The 21,041-nt window shown below is 40.7% G+C and overlaps 1 protein-coding gene across 6 annotated transcripts in view; it reads left to right on the forward strand.

Annotated features, from left to right (window-relative positions):
- LOC121715137 overlaps positions 1 to 21,041 on the forward strand; it is an 86,621-nt gene that overhangs the window by 24,794 nt on the left and 40,786 nt on the right. For 4 of the 6 annotated variants that reach the window (XM_042100534.1, XM_042100532.1, XM_042100533.1 and 1 more), the window contains 8 exons: positions 6,112 to 6,241; positions 7,000 to 7,152; positions 10,976 to 11,113; positions 13,524 to 13,669; positions 13,768 to 13,871; positions 14,168 to 14,357; positions 14,474 to 14,605; positions 20,464 to 20,607. In XM_042100534.1, coding sequence (XP_041956468.1) covers positions 6,112 to 6,241; positions 7,000 to 7,152; positions 10,976 to 11,113; positions 13,524 to 13,669; positions 13,768 to 13,871; positions 14,168 to 14,357; positions 14,474 to 14,605; positions 20,464 to 20,607 — 1,137 coding nt within the window. Of the gene's footprint in view, positions 1 to 6,111; positions 6,242 to 6,999; positions 7,153 to 10,975; positions 11,114 to 13,523; positions 13,702 to 13,767; positions 13,872 to 14,167; positions 14,358 to 14,473; positions 14,606 to 20,463; positions 20,608 to 21,041 lie in introns of those variants that run through there. The other 2 variants (XM_042100536.1, XM_042100537.1) reach the window with 2 other exon arrangements.

The following is a 21,041-nucleotide window of genomic DNA, read 5'->3' on the forward strand; positions in this document are numbered from 1 at the left end:
GCAGTGGTATGCTGGGGAGGAAGCACAAAGAAGAAGGATGCGGGGCGACTTGACAGGCTGGTAAGGAAAGCTGGCTCTGTAGTGGGTGCTGAACTGGAGTGCATCACTTCAGTATCTGACAAAAGGACCCTGAACAAACTGATCAACATCTTGGACAATGAGTGTCACCCACTCCACAGCACTATTATTAAGCAGAAGAGCCTGATCAGCTGGAGACTTCGCTCACTGCCTTGTACAACAGACAGACTGAGAAAGTCATTCATCCCCAGGGCCATTGAACTGTTTAACGCATCACTTAAGGGAAGAGGAGAAATAGACTTCTCCGCATAGTCTGTCTGCCTCTTCACCACCTTCAATGTCTTGAACTGTCTGTCCACTAGTCACTTTACATTTGTCTTCTGCCTCACTGTTTGCGTGCTGTATTAGCACATATGCATAACCCCTCCTTCCATGCCACATACCTTTCTTAATATAGTTATTTATATATAGATATATAGACTTTATTCTTGCACTGTTGCACTGTTTGACTTACTCATTTGCACCGTCACCATGACATTCATTCACACAGAGCACCTTACCTTACCTTATGCACTGAGAACCACAGGCTCAGTCCCTGCTTCTGTCATTGCAAGCGCACCTAATTGATTATTCACCCACTATGTGGATACTGTTTTTTAGAATTGATTTAGATTAAGTTTTATTTAGTATAATTTATCATTTGTATTTTGTATATTTAGTATATTGTTTATCTTCTACAGTCCTTATTGCTTAGTTGTGTTTTTTATATTATATACTTTCAATTACTTTTTCTGCTGTTATTGAATGTGTGTGTGTGTTGTCTGTATGCTACTGTGACCTTGAATTTCCCCTAGGGATCAATAAAGTATATCTATCTATCTATCTATCTACTGTATCTATCTATCTAACTTTAGAAAGTTATCAGCCACATTGGTTGGTGATCAAAAAAGTTAATTTAGAACCCTGGGCGTCACCTTTTGGGCGTCTTGAGCAACTTGAGCGTCAAGCAGAAAGTTGAAAGTCAGTCAACTTTATGGTAATGAGCTATGACACGGTTCAGCGACCAACGACCAGCAACCAATCGGAATAGACAGCCTTTAAATAAAGTAGTAAGATAGAACATGATCGAACGTAAAATGCTGTCATGTCAAAGCGGCTAAAGCGTCCAAAGCTTCCCTGTACTTTTTTGACAAGCGTCCTTGACAGGGTGACCCGAGCTTCTTTGGTGTCGGTGGCGGTGTGTACGTACAGTTAGGCTGAGGCCTACTCATTAAAATCAACAGAGAGCCTACTACCTGTATATTGTAAACCCAGAACTTAAAGGAACCGTATGTAAGATTGTGGCCAAAACTGGTACTACAATCACTTTCAAATTACTGTAGAGCGATGTATCCCCTTCCCCTCCCCTCTGACTGGCAGAGTTGGCAACCGGATGATGAAACACTACTGACTTTGTGATTAGTAGATAGGTGGAGGGTGGCGCATTAGGCCAAAACACAACATGACAACATCAACATCAGTTGAGGGCTGCAACTTCACTTTATGACAATATCCTGGCCAGACTACTGTTGTCAGTGATATAAGTATTTGAAATGAACATGATTTCTTAATGTCTAGTGACATATCAGGGCAATTTTATGATTAATTGAAATACATTTTTTACATACGGTTCCTTTAAAGACATGTCAAGATAGGCTACACAGTGCCGCTGCTGGCCATTTTGGTGCCCTAAATGGGTTGGTTTGCTTCGGACCTGGTGAAATACAGTGTTAACCTAAGCCTGTTCCCAGGGATGGGTAGTATTTCTGAAACTTGTAATATGTATTTCAAATACAAAATAGTATTTTGTCATTTGTATTTTATTGGGTTGAAGGAAATGGCTCTGTATTTTGTATCAACTTTGTATTTTAAAAATACTGCAAAATACTCTTTGTGAAAAACACTAAAAAAAAGTAGATACTACACACAGGTATAATGAATAATTGTTAACTAGAAAATTTAATTTCGAGGAAATTACCAGTGCATTAAAATATAAACATACTGTATATTAACATAAAATGCCAAACAAACTTTTATTTGGAAACAGTTGACAGGAGTCATAACATAGCAACTGACAGTTGAAATGGCTGAACAGTTAAATAGTTGAGTAGTTTAAATAGTTAAATTATTTAATAGTGAATTATTGTAGTGAGGACATTTATTTTGAAACAGTTGTGGGCAGAGGAAATAGTAGTCTTAAGAGAGCCAGATTGTATGCTTAAAGCCTGAGACAGAGTATATAGTTTAAAAGTTGAATGTAGATAGTGTAATGGATGTTGATAGGCAGATTGTTTAATATGATAAGGATATTTGTATCCTTATGTTAATATAGCGTATGTTTATATTTTCATGCACTGGTAATTTCCTCGAAATTACATTTTCTAGTTATTCTTCCCACCAAATTTCCCTTCCCTTCCCATCAACCGTTTCACATAGAAACTTCATTCAAACTTTGTAACGTAGGTCTTGAAAAGGACACTTGTATTTTTCACTTTTGTAAACTTTATAATTTGAGATGTAAACAAAAAACAAGCTTATTTTTCCCCATAGACTTTGCATTGGCACTATGACATCACAATGGGCTAATTAACTTGATTTGCACCTGTATCAACTTCCAGCTGCTTAACTAGGACCCATCAAAAAGCCAGTTAAACTGATTGCAACTGTATCAACTGCTTTCTGCTCAATTAGGCCAACTCTCTCTGTGTATCTCCATTCTACAAGGATATAAGGCACATTCCATCCAACTTTCTATCCATTCATCCTCTTCAAACCATTCACTCATCCACCCATTAAACTATCCCATCAACATCCATTAAACAATCTGCCTATCAACATCTATTTAACTTTCTGTCTATCAACACCCATTACACTATCTACATTTAACTTTTAAACTATATACTCTGTCTCAAACTTTAAGCATACAATCTGGCTCTCTTAAGACTACAGATCCTGTTAAACTATTTCCTTTGCCCACAACTGTTTCAAAATAAATGTCCTCACTACAGTAATTCACTATTAAATAACTTAACTATTTAAACTACTCAACTATTTAGGTTAAGTTTATAAAGTTGTGGACGGCCACCAAGCGTCTTCTGCCTCACGGCTGCGCGCATCCAGTTTTGTTGGTAAACGGGAAACCCGTGTATAAGCCCTTTTCGCTCCCCACTTTGATGCAGCATAGGTTTCCATTATATCAGTCATCTTTTCCCTAAAAGGGGGCGTGTACACATACAACGTTCCATTCTATTCGTCAGTGCGTATTGTTTAGTTTCCGGTCTAGCTAAATCCAGTGTGGTGTTGTAGTTGTTCTAACGTTACTAGTTGTTGCAACAGCATGTGAAAAAACTACAAAGTTTGTTTAACCAAAAAGAATGTTAATCTCGCGTTAAAAAAATTGACGCCGTTAAAATAGGTTTACGTTAACGCTGTTAATAACGCGTTTAACTGACAGCACTAATATATATATATATATATATATATATATATATATATATATATATATATATATATATATATAAATATATATAAAATGCATTGACCATGGCGACAACAAGTCCTCCCGGAGTTGTGCCTTTTATCATTACTTTTGGTTACAATAACTTCGTGCACAGAGGAAATAAGCGAATAGCTACATGCAAGGTGTGTGGCACCAGGATAAATTATGCCTATTCAACGTCTGATTTCATCAGGCATCTCCAAACCCACCCAGATAGGTCAGTTCACGTTACTAGTTGTTGCAACAGCATGTGAAAAAACTACAAAGTTTGTTTAACCAAAAAGAATGTTAATCTCGCGTTAAAAAAATTGACGCCGTTAAAATAGGTTTACGTTAACGCTGTTAATAACGCGTTTAACTGACAGCACTAATATATATATATATATATATATGCATTGACCATGGCGACAACAAGTCCTCCCGGAGTTGTGCCTTTTATCATTACTTTTGGTTACAATAACTTCGTGCACAGAGGAAATAAGCGAATAGCTACATGCAAGGTGTGTGGCACCAGGATAAATTATGCCTATTCAACGTCTGATTTCATCAGGCATCTCCAAACCCACCCAGATAGGTCAGTCACTTAGGCCTAGCATATATCGTCACAGGTGACAAGTTAACCATCGCAAAGTGTTGTGCTAATGCTGGGAACAGGCAGGGATGGGCAAAAATACATCAGGATGTATTTCAAAATAAAATACCTAATACCCTCATTTTTAATGTATCAAAATAAACTACAAAATACAGTAACCATATTATGTATGGTTAAAATAAAATACTCTTTTTTGTATTTTGAAAATACTCAAAATACTTTTTTCAAGGAAGTATGGAAGCACTGCAAAAAATGTTTATCCCAAACATTTAGCCTATTAAAACTATATAGTAAAAAACAATGTATACAATTTGGCCCGTCATACCAAATAGTATACCGTATGCAAGTTCATGTAGTGTAATCAGAATTAGGAATAATTCAAGAATTTACATTTAGTCATTTAGCTGATGCTTATCCGAAACGATTGACAGCTTTCAGCTAACCACATTATAATCAATCGGCCAAAATCATAATTGTGTATCTGTGTCGAATTTCGGAATTCAAGTCCAGTGCAGAACTGAATAAGAAAATCATAAGGCTATGTATCTTGAAGTTCCAGTATGTGAGAAACTTTCCTCTTTGGCTGCTACTATTGGCGATGCACTCTGCTTTCGACATTCATTTACATTAGATTCCATTCTTTTCAATACAACTTCGCACACCAGCATCGCACTTTGGCGCCGTGTAAATCACGATTCAGTTATATTTGGTCGACGCTGCTCCATAAAATCCATTGTTCATCCAGTGTTTGCCTGTTAAAAACTTCGGCGCTGTGAGTGTACGCACATAGCGCATGCGTTACGTTGTGCATTAAGCAAAGGGGCAATGCTGCTCGTTATACGTTTCCCAAAGTATATGTAGCAATAAAATAAAATAGAAATACATGAATAAATTTATATTTAAAAAAAATACAGCTTGTCCAGGAGTTTTGAAGCTCGAGTGCGAGTCAAGTCTGAAATATTTTGAGTGGAGTCGCAAGTCAAGTCTGAAGTCACTGTTTTTGCGACCTAAGTCCAAGTCCCCTAGGCTAGAAATCTAGACGCACCCCCATCTTTTTTTTACATTTCTATCCCTTCATTCTCTTTAATTCAACTTCACAGCACAAAGCTGACATGCATTGCATTTATGCTTTATCAAGAATCAAAAAGATTAGTGTGACCCTGCTTTAGATGTGTCATTAAATTAATTGTGCTATTTCGCAAAGTATAGAGAGATCTTTCAGTTTCACACACAAAGTGAACTTAACTGTTCTTCATATCCTAGTTGTCTCTGACAAATTGAAAATAATGAGCATAGGCTTATGTCCATCGAGTCAGCTGCAGCCAGCCACAGTCATCTTCAACCAGTAACAGGAGATAACGTTCTATTTGCACAGATTTTTTTCTCCTCTGTTGTTCTCCCAGTGTTTGCGAATGTGTATCAAAACATAACACCACTTAATTTCAGGTTAAAATGCATTGTAATGCGCGTTACTGAAGTTTGTACCGAGTAAAAAATTACCCAATTTTTTGTAATGCCTTACATTACCGCGTTACAGCAAAAAGCAATATATTACAGTAATTACATTACTTTTGTAACTCGTTACTCCCAACACTGTGTAGAAGTATAATAATGCAAAGCAAGCAACATCTGTTGCAGAGTGAAGAAATGTGATTCATTGAGACTACTACTTTCCGACTTTGTTTTTCATATATTTGTGAGAATATCCGAGTTTGTTTCCTGGCAAATTTCTGAGATTTTTCTTTCTCCTCCAGGTCAGATTTTTTTTTATTTCATACAATGGCCCTGATACACTGCCATACATCTGCATGTTGCATTGTTGTAGCTCTAAATTGTGATGTCACAATGATGAGCACCCTGACCCTGCATTTTTACAGACAAACAAAATTGTGACCCAGGAAAGTATTCCTTTATCTTTTAGCCTCTTTTCATACTTGCCATAAGACTGCATAATTTCTTCCAGATGGATAAGATCTACCGCCTACTGGAAAAACACAGACTGGAAAGATTGTACAAACCATTCTTTGACTTTGGAGTGAGAGATGAAAGAGACTTTCTTGATGGGATCGCTGATGAAGATCTAAACAGTATTGGTAAATCATTGGAATTAATCATTAGAAACTGATATGAGATGGCCTAATCAAAAACAATGGAAAAGGATCAGAGAAAATATATAACCTAATTGCATCTTTAAAAATGTAAAATGTCTTGTTTGCCATTTCACCATTTCCTCCATATCAATCAAGTAACCACCTTCCTACTGTAACATCAAATGGGTATTTTTATTACTTTCAGTGAAGTTCTCGGGCAAATCACAGCACTGAAACAGATGACATATATACAAACAGATGACATACATTAAATGACATACACCTCAATACAGATGCAGGCAAAACATCAGCCCTAGTGTTATTGGACCTTAGTGCAGCCTTCGCTGTTGATAACAACATATTACTACACAGATTAGAGCACTGTTGGACTTTCAGGTATAGTCATCAACTGGGTCAAATCATAGCTACAAGAAAGGATTCTTATTCTTATTCTAAATCTGGGAAAGTCTTTCAGCTAGAATTTGAATAGTTCTATGTTGTTGTTTTTATGTTTTAATTATTACTTTTTAAACACAAATTATTGCCCTTTCATGTACTATCACCTTGTGTGTTTTATGTTTTATTATTATTATTATTATTCTTTTATTATTATTCTTTACTACTATTCTTTGACTATTGCCCTTCTATGCTTTTATCAGCTATTCCTGTTTGCTTTCATGTAAAGCACATTGAATGACCTCTGTGTATGAAATGCGCTATATAAATAAAGTTGACTTGACTTGACATATATTTTTCACAAGGTTTAACTCAAGTGGAGAAGAACCGGTATAAAAACATGCTGGATGTAATTAGAAGGCTTGGAAACGGTGCCGAAATGACTGTCACAAAGTCAGTGGAAGAATTTTGTCTTTTTTATTCATTTCCCAAGTGCCCTGAGGCCAGAGAGCTAAGAGGTATGTTTCATCTTTGTGCTTCCCCAACCTTACAGAGACATGGCTTCTACAAATCTGATCTAAATCTAAAGTTTATAATGTTGAGTTAAAATACACTTTTTGGTGGATGGTGGAAACCCTGTGGAACTATTCAATTAATCAAAGAAATTATTGGTGAAAGTAGAAGGCAGGGATTCCCGCAGCACTTTGCAGTCAAGGCGGCCGCCTTGGCAAAACAGGCCTGCCGCCTTAACTACGTTGTCCAAAAAAAAAGTAGTCCACCATGTTACTCTGTCCTGTTTTCTCCCTTTTATTCCAAACCGTGACCAACGCCAGTCTCCCTACTCCGCAGGACGCATTCAAAATAAGAAGAAACCTGCAATAAATCGAAAAATAATCAGTTTTTATAATCTTTACATAAGTGATATGCCTCCGAATCAGAGCTAGTGAACGGAGCTGAGCGGTGCAAATATCCTGCTCCTCGCTCTCAAAAATCAAATTGCGAACAGTCATAATGTCATAAACGTTGCAGGCCTATGGAAATAGTTTTGTGGTAGGATTGTCTAAATGTCAAGTTGTTGCTTCAGTTTGTGTTTTAATTTATGCGAAGCACCGATGCTGGGTTCATCAGTTTTGCGCAAGTTTAAAATGTTTAGCTGTAATGGAACCGAGCGGAAGTTACCATTAACGAATGTGGGTGTGGCCAAAGAAGCAGAGGCAGTAGTGAAGATGGACAGTAATTTATTATTCGGCTTGGCTCGAACAACCAAGCAGGAGAGTCCATAGAAAAATGCACAGAAAAATGTTAATAATAATCTTCCAAAATTGCGATATTGAACCAGTATGAAAAATCTGCTTAAGCTTCTAATCAAACTACAACAGCATTGTAACAGTCATAGTACTCACAGTACCCTACACATAGGCCAGACAAGACTAACATCAGACTAGACAGGGGGGAACATATACCTGGCGGCCAGCACCATTTAACATAGACAGGTAAACACTAAACAATCAATTAACACACAATAGACAAGACAGACCCTGGGCCACAAGCATAAATATATATCATTTGTTACTAGCAGAATGAGCTAAATACATTGTTAAATAATAAACTTGGTTACATGTGGAAAGACTAATCATCGATGCGGTTTGATCAGTTCCGTCTCGAAATACCCCACAATCAATTAACCTAATGGAACGGTCCAATACCGCCCGGAAACAATAAACAGTCCATGCGATCCAGTCGGCCCTCCTTTGCCACCGGAACTTCAGAAGCTGGAACGAGAGGACGCCATGAACGCGAATCGGTAGCTATCGGTTGACAAACATTCAAACTTATGTGTCCAATTCAGACAAACAATAAATGTGCCACCATTGCTAATAGCTCCGTGTTGTGGTGTTTCTTACACATCTTAAAGTGCTAGCCACATAGTAATGGCCCATGTACGAGTGTGTGTTGTGTGTGTGTGTGTGTGTGTGTGCACAAATATCAGCTGATGTGTAGAGGACGAGTGCTGACAGTTCACCAGTCATGTGTGGTCGTAGCTAGACCGTCACATTAGCCCACTACGTAATTTGTCATTTTCGTTCTATAAGTTAAAATTCGTGGGTCGTCTCTAGACGGTCCTGCTGTCTCCTGGCGTAATCTCATCCTTGGGGCACAGAGTGGTCCCACCTCTTCCCATTGTGGCCGTGTCTGCCTCTATACCCACTGGCTGTATGCCTATAGCGGCCTCCTACTGTTGTCTCCACTGCGTCGGTGAAATTTCAGTGAGCTCGCAGCACACTGCCACCTCTGTCCGGCTGACCGTGGCTGCCTCCTGTCCCTGTGTCTGTAGCTCCCTGCCCCGTGTCTCCTTCCGTTCACAGTGGCAGCATCCGTCCTCAACGCAGGGTCGGCGTGACAAGGCATCGGCCTTGGAGTGGCGGGGGCCTGCCCTATGCACCACTTTAAAAAGCATTGGCGGAGCTAGGGGGTGGCTTCGGAGGCTCAAGCCCCGAATCTTTTTTCAAAAGCCCCGAATCTTTTTTTTTGTATGTGTTTTCAATTTCCAACGATTCTAATTTCTAATTTAACTTCCCCTTGGTTTCTCTAAAAATGTTACAAAATGTAGGCTACTATTACTGAGCAAATGGGCTATCCCTTATTTTCAAAGCCCAATATTGAGAATCTGATTAACCACACGATGAGTTTAGGCAATGTACCGAGATGTAGCAGTTTACGTCATAAACCTGGCAGGAAAGAGCGGCGCAGTCAGTTTAAACAGCAAGCGGTAAGAAAAACTATTGTCATAAGACATTAGGCAATTAGGCTACTGTACCCCGGAATACAAAAATAAACTTCAAAAAGACAACGAGTCTCAATGACCGAAACAGTAGATTTACCTGTTGTCAGTTGAGTTCGTTCAATTCATTTATTGTAGGCTAGTAGCCTAGGCAAATATGAAACAGATGTAATACCGGCGGGATTTTGAACTTGCATGATGTGTTCTCCATTTGAGGAACGTAATCAATTGCGGACGTGCACAGACGGCTCAGACACAGAGCGCATAGGCCTAGGTTAGGCTACTTTCACTTTCTAGAGTGCGCATTATCAAAGTTAACATTATCAAATGTATCATGACGTGTTGTCACAAAGACTTAGGCCTGCTCCAATTAGAAAATCGAAACCAAAATCATGTAAGTGTAGGCCTAAGTGTTCTCTCATTGACACCTATAGGCCTAAGGAAAATGCGATTTCAGTTTGTAAAATGTATCCCCCCCTCCCCAAATGAATTAGTCCCCCCTATGTGTGAAGCACTGAAGGGGAGAATTCCCCCCATTTTGAAAAATTAACTTTAAGCCCTGAATTAAACTTAGCTTCATGTGTTCCATTGAACATTATAACAAGTGGGTTCACAATGTGTGGGGCTGTGCTAAACCTGACCATAAGGCTACTTTTGCCAGAGTTCAAAGTAAAAATTTATTGAGACAAGGTAAGCATCCCATCAGGGTTATCTCAGCATAGTATACAGTACTAGTCTATAATATACAAACCATAACTCATAAAAAACGCTTAATTAACTAAGTGCCTGCTGATCAGATAGGCTATGCCTATAGACCCCTCTTGAAAGACCCAAAGTGCCAGTCAGATATACCTTGAGTCTCATATTTTAAAGTCTCAATGTGACCATTAGTTTACACAGAATTCACTAGAAGTCATTATTTAAGGGGTTATTTTTCAAAATGTTCTGCCGGGGGGGAATGTCCCCGGACCCCCCTAGCCATCCAGTGTGTGACACTGGGCTAAGCCCCCAATGTTTCAAATGTCTGGCTCCGCCCCTGTTAAAAAGTCATGGGACTGCAGTTCTTCTATCCAGCGTGCCACCCTCTGGCTCTTTTAAGGGCATGAGCCACTGGAGGGCAAAGTGATCAGTCCTGACGGTGAAGGGTAGCCTTCAGTAGTATTCGGTAGTATTTGAAATGGTGAATATTCAATAACACAGAGTTCTCTGCGTCTGTGCGTAGTGTGTGCTTCACCTCACTGTGTGTTCACTGTGTGCTGAGTGTGTTTCACTAATTCACGGATTGGGATAAATGCAGAGGCCAAATTTCCCTTACCTATACTTTAATTAGTCTGCAACAAATGTCGTCCTCGGTGTGTACAGAGTGCAATGAAAAAAACTTTCAGAACAGCCTCTTTTAATGCGAGATATCACATGCGAAAAAGAGCTCCTGACCAATCAAATAATGATTTTGCAGGATTCCATTGATGTCACAAGTAGAACGACGAGCAGAAAAAGCTGACAGAATGGGTGCCCACTATAACCTTTATTCATCCAGTCATTTATTTATTGTCATTTAGACTTGGATCCAGCACAAAATACTGTGGAAGATCTTATACTCCGAATTGGCCATCAGGAGGGCATTGATAACAGCATGGGTGTTTGCCTTTTCACTGCCGAGGGAATGCCACTCACTGACGATCCTTTTTTCAACACATGTAAGTTTGCACATGTACAAAGTTTGTACATAATATATTATTTGCCGTGTTAGGTTTTCAGTTTCTGTGTGCCCCTACAGTGTGTGATGAATGTGCCCTTCTTAATGAACTTGCTTGCAAGCTAGGAGGGCAAATGTCCAAACATCATAAAGATCTGTATAGATAATCAAGGCATTTTTTGGAGAAATCTCATCAGCAAAGAGTGCTATAACTTGTGCATTGTAATAGAGTACCGAAGTCTGACGTAGCGTTTCCATGACGGCAGAATCACTGGATCTAAACAAACTTTCGAAGTGGCTTAAATAGCATTGAATATAGACATGTGGCATAATTTCTAGCTAATAAAGTGTTTTAAATGTAGGCTATAGCCATTTAAACATGCTAGGCAGCAACTTACCCACATAACACGGATTCCCTGGCAAAGAAACAAAATTCCAGTGGATATTTCACGTCTTCTCAAAGACTGGCGGCTGTTAAGAGTGAATTTAATGATTTTAACCGCATGCTGTGAAGTTACATGCAGATCTCTTTTACGGAGGAAACCCATGCTAAAATAAAACTCTGTAGTCACGAATTTGATCGTGTTGGTATGAATATATGTTGTAGTATGTGATTCCTATAGTGTAAAAAAATATACTAGGGTCATTCCACGTCAGTTCAACCAGGGCCCACGCACTTAGGTCTCAAAAAATTCTGAAAAAATTACCAGGTGTACCTATGTTACCCAGGAGACACACTATAAAATTACTCTTATGTAAGATCAATACTTTCCAAGATACAGCCAGTTTTATAGGGGGAGGGGGTGTCGATTTTGCTCGGCCTCTTTTTTTTGTCAAAGTTCACAAGCCCACAGCGCAAGAACTAAACCATGTAGGAGGCTCAAATTGTGCATGCTGGTACATAAATAGCAATAGTATGCAGCAAAATCGTCACGTTTGGTCTGGATAATCCTGCATGGTCATAGCTGTCCCTCAAAGTTGATACAAATTTTATTGGAGTTTTTGGCTGGGCTCTGTTTAAGCCTTCAGAAGACATATTTTTACTCAACATAGGCTCTTGATTTATTTTTCTTACTGAGATAAGTAGAAACACTCTCACAAAAAACAATGAACAGAAAATAAATCCCTTCAGGGTCTGAACAGCGGACCTCACAAGTCTGAAAAATCATTTTGGTTATCATTTTCAGAGCACCCAAACACCTTGTGGGAATATACAAAGATTTTTTACTCTATATAAAACATATTGATGTCAATGGGGCATTTTGCCCATGTTCAGGGTGGATAGTAAAAAAGAAAGATTTGCATAAGACTAGTCAAATTGGTGTTTTTAAAAAGAAAAGATCATGGAGAATAAAGAAAAAAAGATTTAAAAAATCTTTGTATATTCCCACAAGGTGCTCTGAAAATGAGAACCAAAATGATTTTTTAGACTTGTAAGGTCTGCTGTTCAGACCCTGAAATGATTTATTTTCTGTTCATTGTTTTTTGTGAGAGTGTTTCTACTTATCTCAGTAAGGAAAATAAATCAAGAGCCTATGTTGAGTACAAATATGTCTTCTGAAGGCTTAAACAGAAGGCTTAAAACTCCAATAAAATTTGTATAAAATTTGAGGGACAGCTATGACCATGCAGGATTATCCAGACCAAACGTGACGATTTTGCTACATACTATTCCTATTGATGTACCAGCATGCAAAATTTGAGCCTCCTACATGGTTTAGTTCTTGCGCTGTGGGCTTGTGAACTTTGACAAAAAAAAGAGGCCGAACAAAATCGACACCCCCTCCCCCTGTAAAACTGGCTGTATCTTGGAAAGTATTGATCTTACATAAGAGTAATTTTACAGTGTGTCTCCTAGGTAACATAGGTACACCTGGTAATTTTTTCAGAATTTTTTGAGACCTAAGTGCGTGGACCCTGGTTGAATTGACGTGGAATGACCCATGATCTTGGAATGATCTTAGAAACGTTGTAAAATTATTGAAATAGAATAAGAAAGCCACCGCTAATGGTGATTTCAATGGTTAGATTGATTTGTTTAGATCCAGTGAAATTGCTGCCTTGGCAACGCTACGTCATAGCTTCGGTACTCTATGTCCCGAAAATGTTCTGTCTATAAAGTTCAAACCTGGTGTGCAGTGCATTTCGTTGGTCACATTTGCTAACAATTCCAAAATGACTGTATGACTTTCACCTCGTGAAATGTTGCAATCATTCAAACTTTCCCCATTTGTTGTAAACTGTTGTCTGTTTGGGGTTATGAGTCTATGTGTGTGATATCCAATTGGCTGCTTTTGTAAGCCAGAAATGTTCAACTTGTCTGTTCTCTTGACATGTTTAAACTGTGTTAATGGACATCAACGTTTTGTTCTGTCCCAGAAGTTTTGCTTGCATACTCCTCTATTCCACAGGGTCATTAAATGACAGGCACGTAGAGAAAGGGAGTCATCTCTATGTCATATTCACACCCAAAGAGAATCTTGAGATGCAACGACAAACACAGATAGCCTGGAACAACACAGGGATGGACACAGTGCGCTGTCACATTATGTTGAGGGTACATTCTTGATCTTCACATTTGTCTATCAGGTCTGTATTTCCTTACGTGTCACGAAAAATGATTTCTTACAAGCAGATCATTTGCCTGTAATTCAGGGTAACTATGAAATCAAAATAGACTTGGAAAGTCAAACATTGGCCGATCTGAGACAAGGACTGGCTCACGCAAGTGGAATATCGCCACATGTGCTACATTTAAGGTGATTTAAATCCTTTACATTACTAAAGGAACCTTAAAAGAGAAATCCGGCGAGTTTTCAGATAGATCCCCGTTTCTCGAGGTCATCGAGTACTGTCGGTACGAAAAAAACAAAAACAATCAGTTTTACCTAGCTCGAGTTGCTACAACCAGCAGCTAATGTGAAAACTCACCGGATTTCTCCTTTAATCCATACAATGTGTAGTCTCGCTTTGTAAATGTATATTCGTATTTGTATCTGTGCATCAAATAGTGCAATTTAAATTAAAAATTATTATTTTAATGATTTTGGAACAGGGATGTACCATGGAGTGATGACCCACTGAAAGACATTGGGATAAATGAGGAATCCCTGGTGCACTTTTTCTTATCCTCGTTTAATCAGGAGTGTCCAAGTTTTGATGATTTTTTCATGGCTGATATCGAGCCTTCTGTTCAGCAGACTGTAAAGGGCCTAAGTGTCTTCTTTTCGACTTTATACTCCATCGTACGTAGCCTACAACTTTATTTAAACTGACTTCACAGTTTGGCTTTTTCAGTTTACATGTTGAATTCAGTGGGAATATGCTAAGCCATTTGTATTTGTATTCTCTGTATTTGCAGAGAATGAAAGAACATGGAGAAAAATCCAAAAATGTGGTGGCTTATATCCGCAGACTCACTGGATGTCATGCCCTTGCTCAGATTTTGCATCAGGTCATGTGCAGGAATGAAACGGGGACCAAAGTACAGAAGGTAATGTAATTACTTTTTCTTAGTATTTTGTATTGAGCATTATCACCCAGAGACATGAAATACTCTTTTCTTATTGGCTGGTGGGGTGGCTATTAATTCTATACATAGGGGCACCTATGAAGTAGGTAGATCTGATTAAAAGAAATCACTGTTCCATATCAATGCTCTTTTGAATGATAACTACAGTATAACAACCACAGTAAACAATGGTTGAAACGTAATTTCGATCTCTTTGTATGTCTGGAACATGTGAAGAAATTGACAATAAAGCTGACTTTGACTTTGACTTTGACTTTGAACTAGGAAGAAGGCTTCGCAAGAATGGAATCGACTGTAAACAAGCTAACTACCCATCATTATCACTGTCGGGACCAAAGAATGTATACTGCTCAAAAAAATTAAGGGAACACTTACAGTTTTCCACAATTGTTAAAACACATTTTTTGAAACCTTCCACCCTTTTCTCCATTCTCAGAATGTCTGACAGTTCTTGCAAAATAAAACACTCGCCTCAAAACTTTTACTTGTGCTCAGAACCAAACAGTGTCAGAGTACCGATCCAGTGTATTATTGAAGTGTTCCCTTAATATTTTTGAGCAGTATAGTACAACAAACGGAACAAACCGGCTTCTTTTTAAACTTAACCGCTTGATTCCTTTGCATGCTATAAACGCATATATACATGTACATAGTCGCAACCATAGTGGGATAAACGGAATAACGGCCTTGAAGTGTCCTGACTTAGCAGAGGAAACTCCACTCCACTGTGAGTCGTGAAGTCTTTGCCTCTGCCTCGTCCATTAATTGTGTATATTGGGACACCTCATGGCCATTATCCCTTACTGACACAAGGTAGTTATAATACTGGGGTATGTTATCCAAAAACATAGTTAGCAACTACTGTATGTTAGCAACTTACATGATTGGAACTATGCAACTACCACACAACTGATTCCCAAAACCATAGTTTGAGCTATGGTGGTGCAACTAATGACATCTTTACACCAGAAGACTTTTGAAAAATTACAGTCTCAGACCCTACATCTAAAGACAAGTCAGTTGTAAGCACAGGTGAGACCACCTGCGAGGCATTTCTGGCTGGCGCACTTCTGCCCGTGCCTTTTGGTCCGACTGCATGGTCATCAGCAGGGTCACGTCTCCCTGACGCCCCCTGCAGCTGGCCCTAGGATCCGTCTCTCCCCCAAACCATGTCCTTTCTACGGAGCCAGAGCAGTGCTCTCCACCTAGCTTGTGCGCATGCAGCTGCCAGTTCCGCATACCTCTCCTTTTTCCTTTCAAAGGCAGTCTCCAGCCCATCCTCCTATGGCACGGTCAGTTCAGCCATAATAAGTATAAGTATAAGTATATATACTTTTTTGATGGGTTAGGTGCCTTGCTCAAGGGCACTTCAGCCGCAGCCCACTGGTCGGGGCTCGAACCGGCAACCCTCCGGTTACAAGTCCAGAGTGCTAACCAGTGGGCCACGGCTGCCCCATAATGACCGTCTTTGTGGTGATGGACCAAATCACGGTGTCTGGCCGAAGGGAGGTTATGGCAATCTCCTGAGGGAACTTCAACAGACGATCCAGGTCAGGTCTTAGGGCCCACTCACCTCCAGGTGTCAGCAAGGACCTCTCTCTTACTGTGCTACTGAGTGCCTCTCCCTCTTGTCTAATGAATTGGATCGGTGGGTGTGATGTTGGTAGGCTGTCATGGTTCACTTCGATCCTGCGTGCTTCTGCTAGCTTTCGCAGGACTGTCGTGACGCCACCCTAGCGCCCCTGATGTGCTGGAGGCTGGGACTGTGGCCGCAAATTGGCACTCTGTGCCATACCAGTGGTGCGGGTTTTGGGGGCTTGGTAGAGTGTCATACGTGGCTCTGATCAAGAAATTTTGCCTTGCTTGGGGCAACTTCCATGTGGACCATGTGATGGACCTGTCGGTGACAGCCTCCCAGGTGGTCTATCTGCCTTGCTGGGATTGGGTCACAGCCATGACCTTGTAGCCCTCCTCTTTCTCCCTCTTGACTTCCAAAATCACAAGCTGTTTGCTTTCCTCCCTTGAGGCTTTGGACCATGGCTTGGATGGTGTTTGCCATTCAAAACCTGCCGTGTCATGTTGCACCAACCCTATGACCTCCTGGTGTTTCAGTTGGGTTATGACCTGTTCTACTACCTGCGATGCATCCCATCTTCTTCCTGTTTGGACTTGGGGTTTATCTTCATCCTGGCCCATGTCAACAGTTCCTCAAATCTCTTTAGGAGTCTGTGAGTGCACGCTGCTGTATGGAGGAGTGTGGTGAGATCATCCATTTGGATGGCTGGAAGTCGCTGCCCTGCTGGGCATATGACTACCGTAAATCCTCTAATATAGGCCCGGGCCTTTATTTCACTCAAGTGCATCGCCTTTACTGGAAGGAGGCCAGAATTAGAGACAGGCCTCTATTTCTATTTGAGCAAAACAGACTACCAGTGGAATGAATAAAAACGAGATTTTGTGTCTATTTGAACCTATAAAATATTAGGTTCATTTATTGAAAAAGTACAGTTACCATAACGGTATACAGAACATTAACAACAAATACCGGTAATTCAGGCTAAATTCCAGTGTAGTAATATGGTAACAAAAACGTAGCAAACATACCGGTAGTGCATTGTAAACACTTAACCATACATGGTGATAATTAGGCTATTGATTCATAACAAAAGGCAACGTACAGGTTTAGACAACTTACTGCTCACTCAATTTGTCTTGTTTGGTTTGAAGTAAAAAAAAAAATCCTCCAATTCTGTTTAATCCTCCTCCTCAATTTTCTCCTCCTCTTCATCTCTCCCTGTAATCTCCTCATCACTCGTGCCAGTCTCTACAACAAGTTCATTATTGTACAGTTCTTCTTGGTCCTCCTCATGTTTTGCTGCGTGTCTGTTCTCTTCCTCGCGCAGACGGGCAGCAATCAGGGCCTGTCGTCCAGCAGCGCAGGACTGTAAAGAACGATACATTAATTTAATTTGGTCATTATTGCAAGTCACAGTGGACAGGCTCACTCACGAATGCAATAGTGATAGTGATAGAAGTGAGCGCTAATTTCAACATACCTGTCCCTCTCGGAAGCACAATATGAGGTCGTCCTCACTCACGTCGGGTTTCACAGACTGCCCACACACTTTGAAGGACTTGATGATCAGGTCCTTGTCCAGCTTGTCCCAAGCAGCGAGAACCCAGTCCACAAGCAGACGGCAAGATGGTACTTTTAGGTTCCCTCCACTTGTGTATTGCTTGTCTGCAGCCCCAGCCATCCACTCATCATAAGAAGCATGTAGGCTCGCTTTGAATGGCTGGTTCCACATGACATCAGGGGCTTGGACATACTTATTGCAGCCTCCTCCAGCTGCCATGGTAAACAACGTTACCTCTCATGTTCGAGTCAAGAGCGAGGTGATGACCAGGCTACTGTAGCTATGGCTTGGATTCGTTAGCAAACATTGCCCCCCTGTGGTACTTGTATGTTACTATCACAAGTATAATGTTGAGGCCTGCCCAGAAAAAATGTTGGTTCTAATATAGCCCCGGCCTGTATGAGAGACCGGCCATTATTTACCTCCTCCGACAGCGAGACCGGTCAATGGTAGAGACCCGGCTGCTAATGGAATACAGGCCAATATTAGAGGATTTACGGTACTTTAACCATCTGTCTTCCTCCAACTAAGATGACATCAAAGGTTGCTGTAAAGAGAATTGGGGAGATTGAAGAACCCAAAGCTACTCCCTTCTACTGTTGGTACCACCCGGTTGTAGCTGTTGATGTAGAGTAGCACACTTGGAGGTTGTTGAAGTACGTGGTTATGAGGCTCTGGATGCATGGTGGCATGTAGAAGAAGCTGAGGGCTTACCAGATGTGCTGGTGGGGGACAGACCCATAGGCATTAGCCAGATCCATTTGTTGCGTTTGGCTGTCTGAATCTGTTCCCAGATCATCATGGAGTGCTCCACGCAGCTTGGGAACCCTGGTACGCCTGCCTTCTGACAGCTGCTGTCTATGTACTTGTTGGACAGGAGGTAGTTGGACAAGAGGAGTAGTTTTTCCCTTCCACATTCAGAAGCGCAATGCCTCTGAATTGATTGATGTTTCAGGAGTCTTTTTCTTTCAGGATAAAAGTGGTGACTGACTTGCACCATGCAGGTGAGAGAGATTTAGTTTTCCAGGCAACACTCATCATCTTCCACAAAAGCCTCAAGGTCATAGGACATCTCTTGTAGACCTTGTATGATGCCCCGTTTGGTCTGGCTGCAGAGACAGCTCTTGCTTGCACCACTTGGTTGATTTCAGGCCATTTTAGGGTGGTGGTATCTTTGACGATGGCTCAGGTGGTTTAGGGATGTAGCTAGGTGGACTAAGGGGACTTTCCCGAAGGTCGTCACTTGTCTTGGTTTTTATATGGTCCTACAGTTCCCGTTCAGTGATGTGCAACGTCCCTGTTTTCTTTTCCTCCAGCAACCAGCAGGCGTACTTGAGAGGGTCACAGAAGAGGCTCGTCCTTGCTCTCTCCTTGTGGCTTCTGCGTCTTCGGATCCTCTCTGCTCTCCTTAACAGTCCAAATTCGGCTCGGATCTGGTCCCACAGGTTTTTGAGGCCCTCCTTTTCATAGTCCTCGGATGTTTTCCATGTTTAGAGTAAGAGGCTGCGCTCTTTCACTAGCTGGTGTATTTCCCTCTCCCGTCTTCCGCTCTGCTTGGGAAGGCTCTTCCTTTGCTGCAGCTCTCCAAATCTTGCTTTACCCTCTTCATAGATGATGCCACCGAGATGTTCAGCTTAGCGATTGTGTTGCCTTTCAGGGCGTTCTGGAGGCTCTCGTCGAAGCTTCTCCACTCATTCTTTTCACTGCAATGGTGGGCTCTGTAGCGCAGTGGTGCTCAAACAGGCTACTGTTCCTCCTTGTCTGATCTCCTGCTGCAGGGCAAGCTTGCGCCTGGGTGTTCCCGCCGCACTTTGCCTTCCCCTGATGGATCCGCAGGCGAAGGTATGTCGTCACTTTGGCCCATCCACAGCTGCATTCTCTTAGGATCCTTTCTTTGTTCGTTGTGTCCGTTCCAGTCGTTACCAGGTTGTCCGTCCTGTTTGGTCCATCTTCCATACCCCCTCTCGGTGGACCGTCGGGCTGATTTCTCTTTATTCTGATTGTAGTTAGTTAGGGAGTCTGTGAGGCAGTTGCTTCACAAACGTGCGGACAGGGTCACTAGCCCCTCATAAAGTCATAAAGTTTTTAAGTCACAGACTGATTTTGCAATGACTCCTTCTATGATCTTGCAGGGTCACTATTTACAAGACTGCAACTAGATTCCTTTAAATTATTGCCCATCGTGCACTAGATATCAACAAGAACTCAAACAATAGCCTACTCATATCAAAGTCACATTTTTGTGTTTCTGCAGCATTGTTTCATGTGTGACATCAAACAAATAAACAAACAAGTCATTACATTGCTGAACCCAGAAAGGCACCCTTGGAGGGAAGTTTTTGAAGTTATAGTTCAGCATCTTTCAACAATGTAGCTTTTATTGTAGACTAATATGGAACAGTTTCGTATTCTGATCATTCAGATTCAAGTCAGCACCTATCTTATTCGTTTGAAAAAAATGAAAGACAAATATGGATACATGTGGTAGGACCTTAATATATCAGGGATATTAAGTACAGATTGGGGTAAATTTAGGGATTGCCAAATGATTGTAATGTAACAACTGCAGTCATTTGTCAAAGTAGCTTTGTGTAGTTTAATATAACAACTGCACTGACATACTTGCAATAGTAAATGTTTAGATAATATGAAAGATTTAAAAACAGTATATCTCTTTTTTAGATTGTCCTTGTGGAAGGACTGTACACCCTTTTCAGAGAGCTGTTGCCCAGTCGCACGTCACAATCATGCGACATGATCGTTGAAGACAATGAAGTTTTTGAGTACTCTGCTGAATGCTGGGGCTATCTCTTCTCTCAGTCTCAGGTACTCTTTCTCTAGCTCACTGGCACAATTATTGCCCACGCTGTTGATCTGTATGCAATTAGCTGACTCTTTTAGACTTACAGATACCAATTGCAGGGCCAAATCTCCCTGGAGCAACTGAGGTGCCTTTTCCAAGGGCACAACGTAGTTGGGAATTGAAACGACAACTTTTGTGACTCCTTTATGCTAGCCAAGATCTTTAACCACTACTCAACCACCACCATAGGACTTAATTTTACACACTTTGTTTCTCCGTATCATGGAACTAATGTATTTGTTGGCATGTCAGGGGCCTGTAATTGTCAGCAAATGCATAAAACAACCAAAACACAGAATCAACACAGAATACAGAAGAGCAACTTCTGCAAGAGCAACTTCAGCAATCATGTCAACTATGATATTCCAGCTGGAAATGTTATAGGTCTAGAACAGTG

Source organism: Alosa sapidissima, chromosome 8 (genome assembly GCF_018492685.1).
Source record: "Alosa sapidissima isolate fAloSap1 chromosome 8, fAloSap1.pri, whole genome shotgun sequence".
Lineage (NCBI taxonomy): Eukaryota > Metazoa > Chordata > Actinopteri > Clupeiformes > Clupeidae > Alosa > Alosa sapidissima.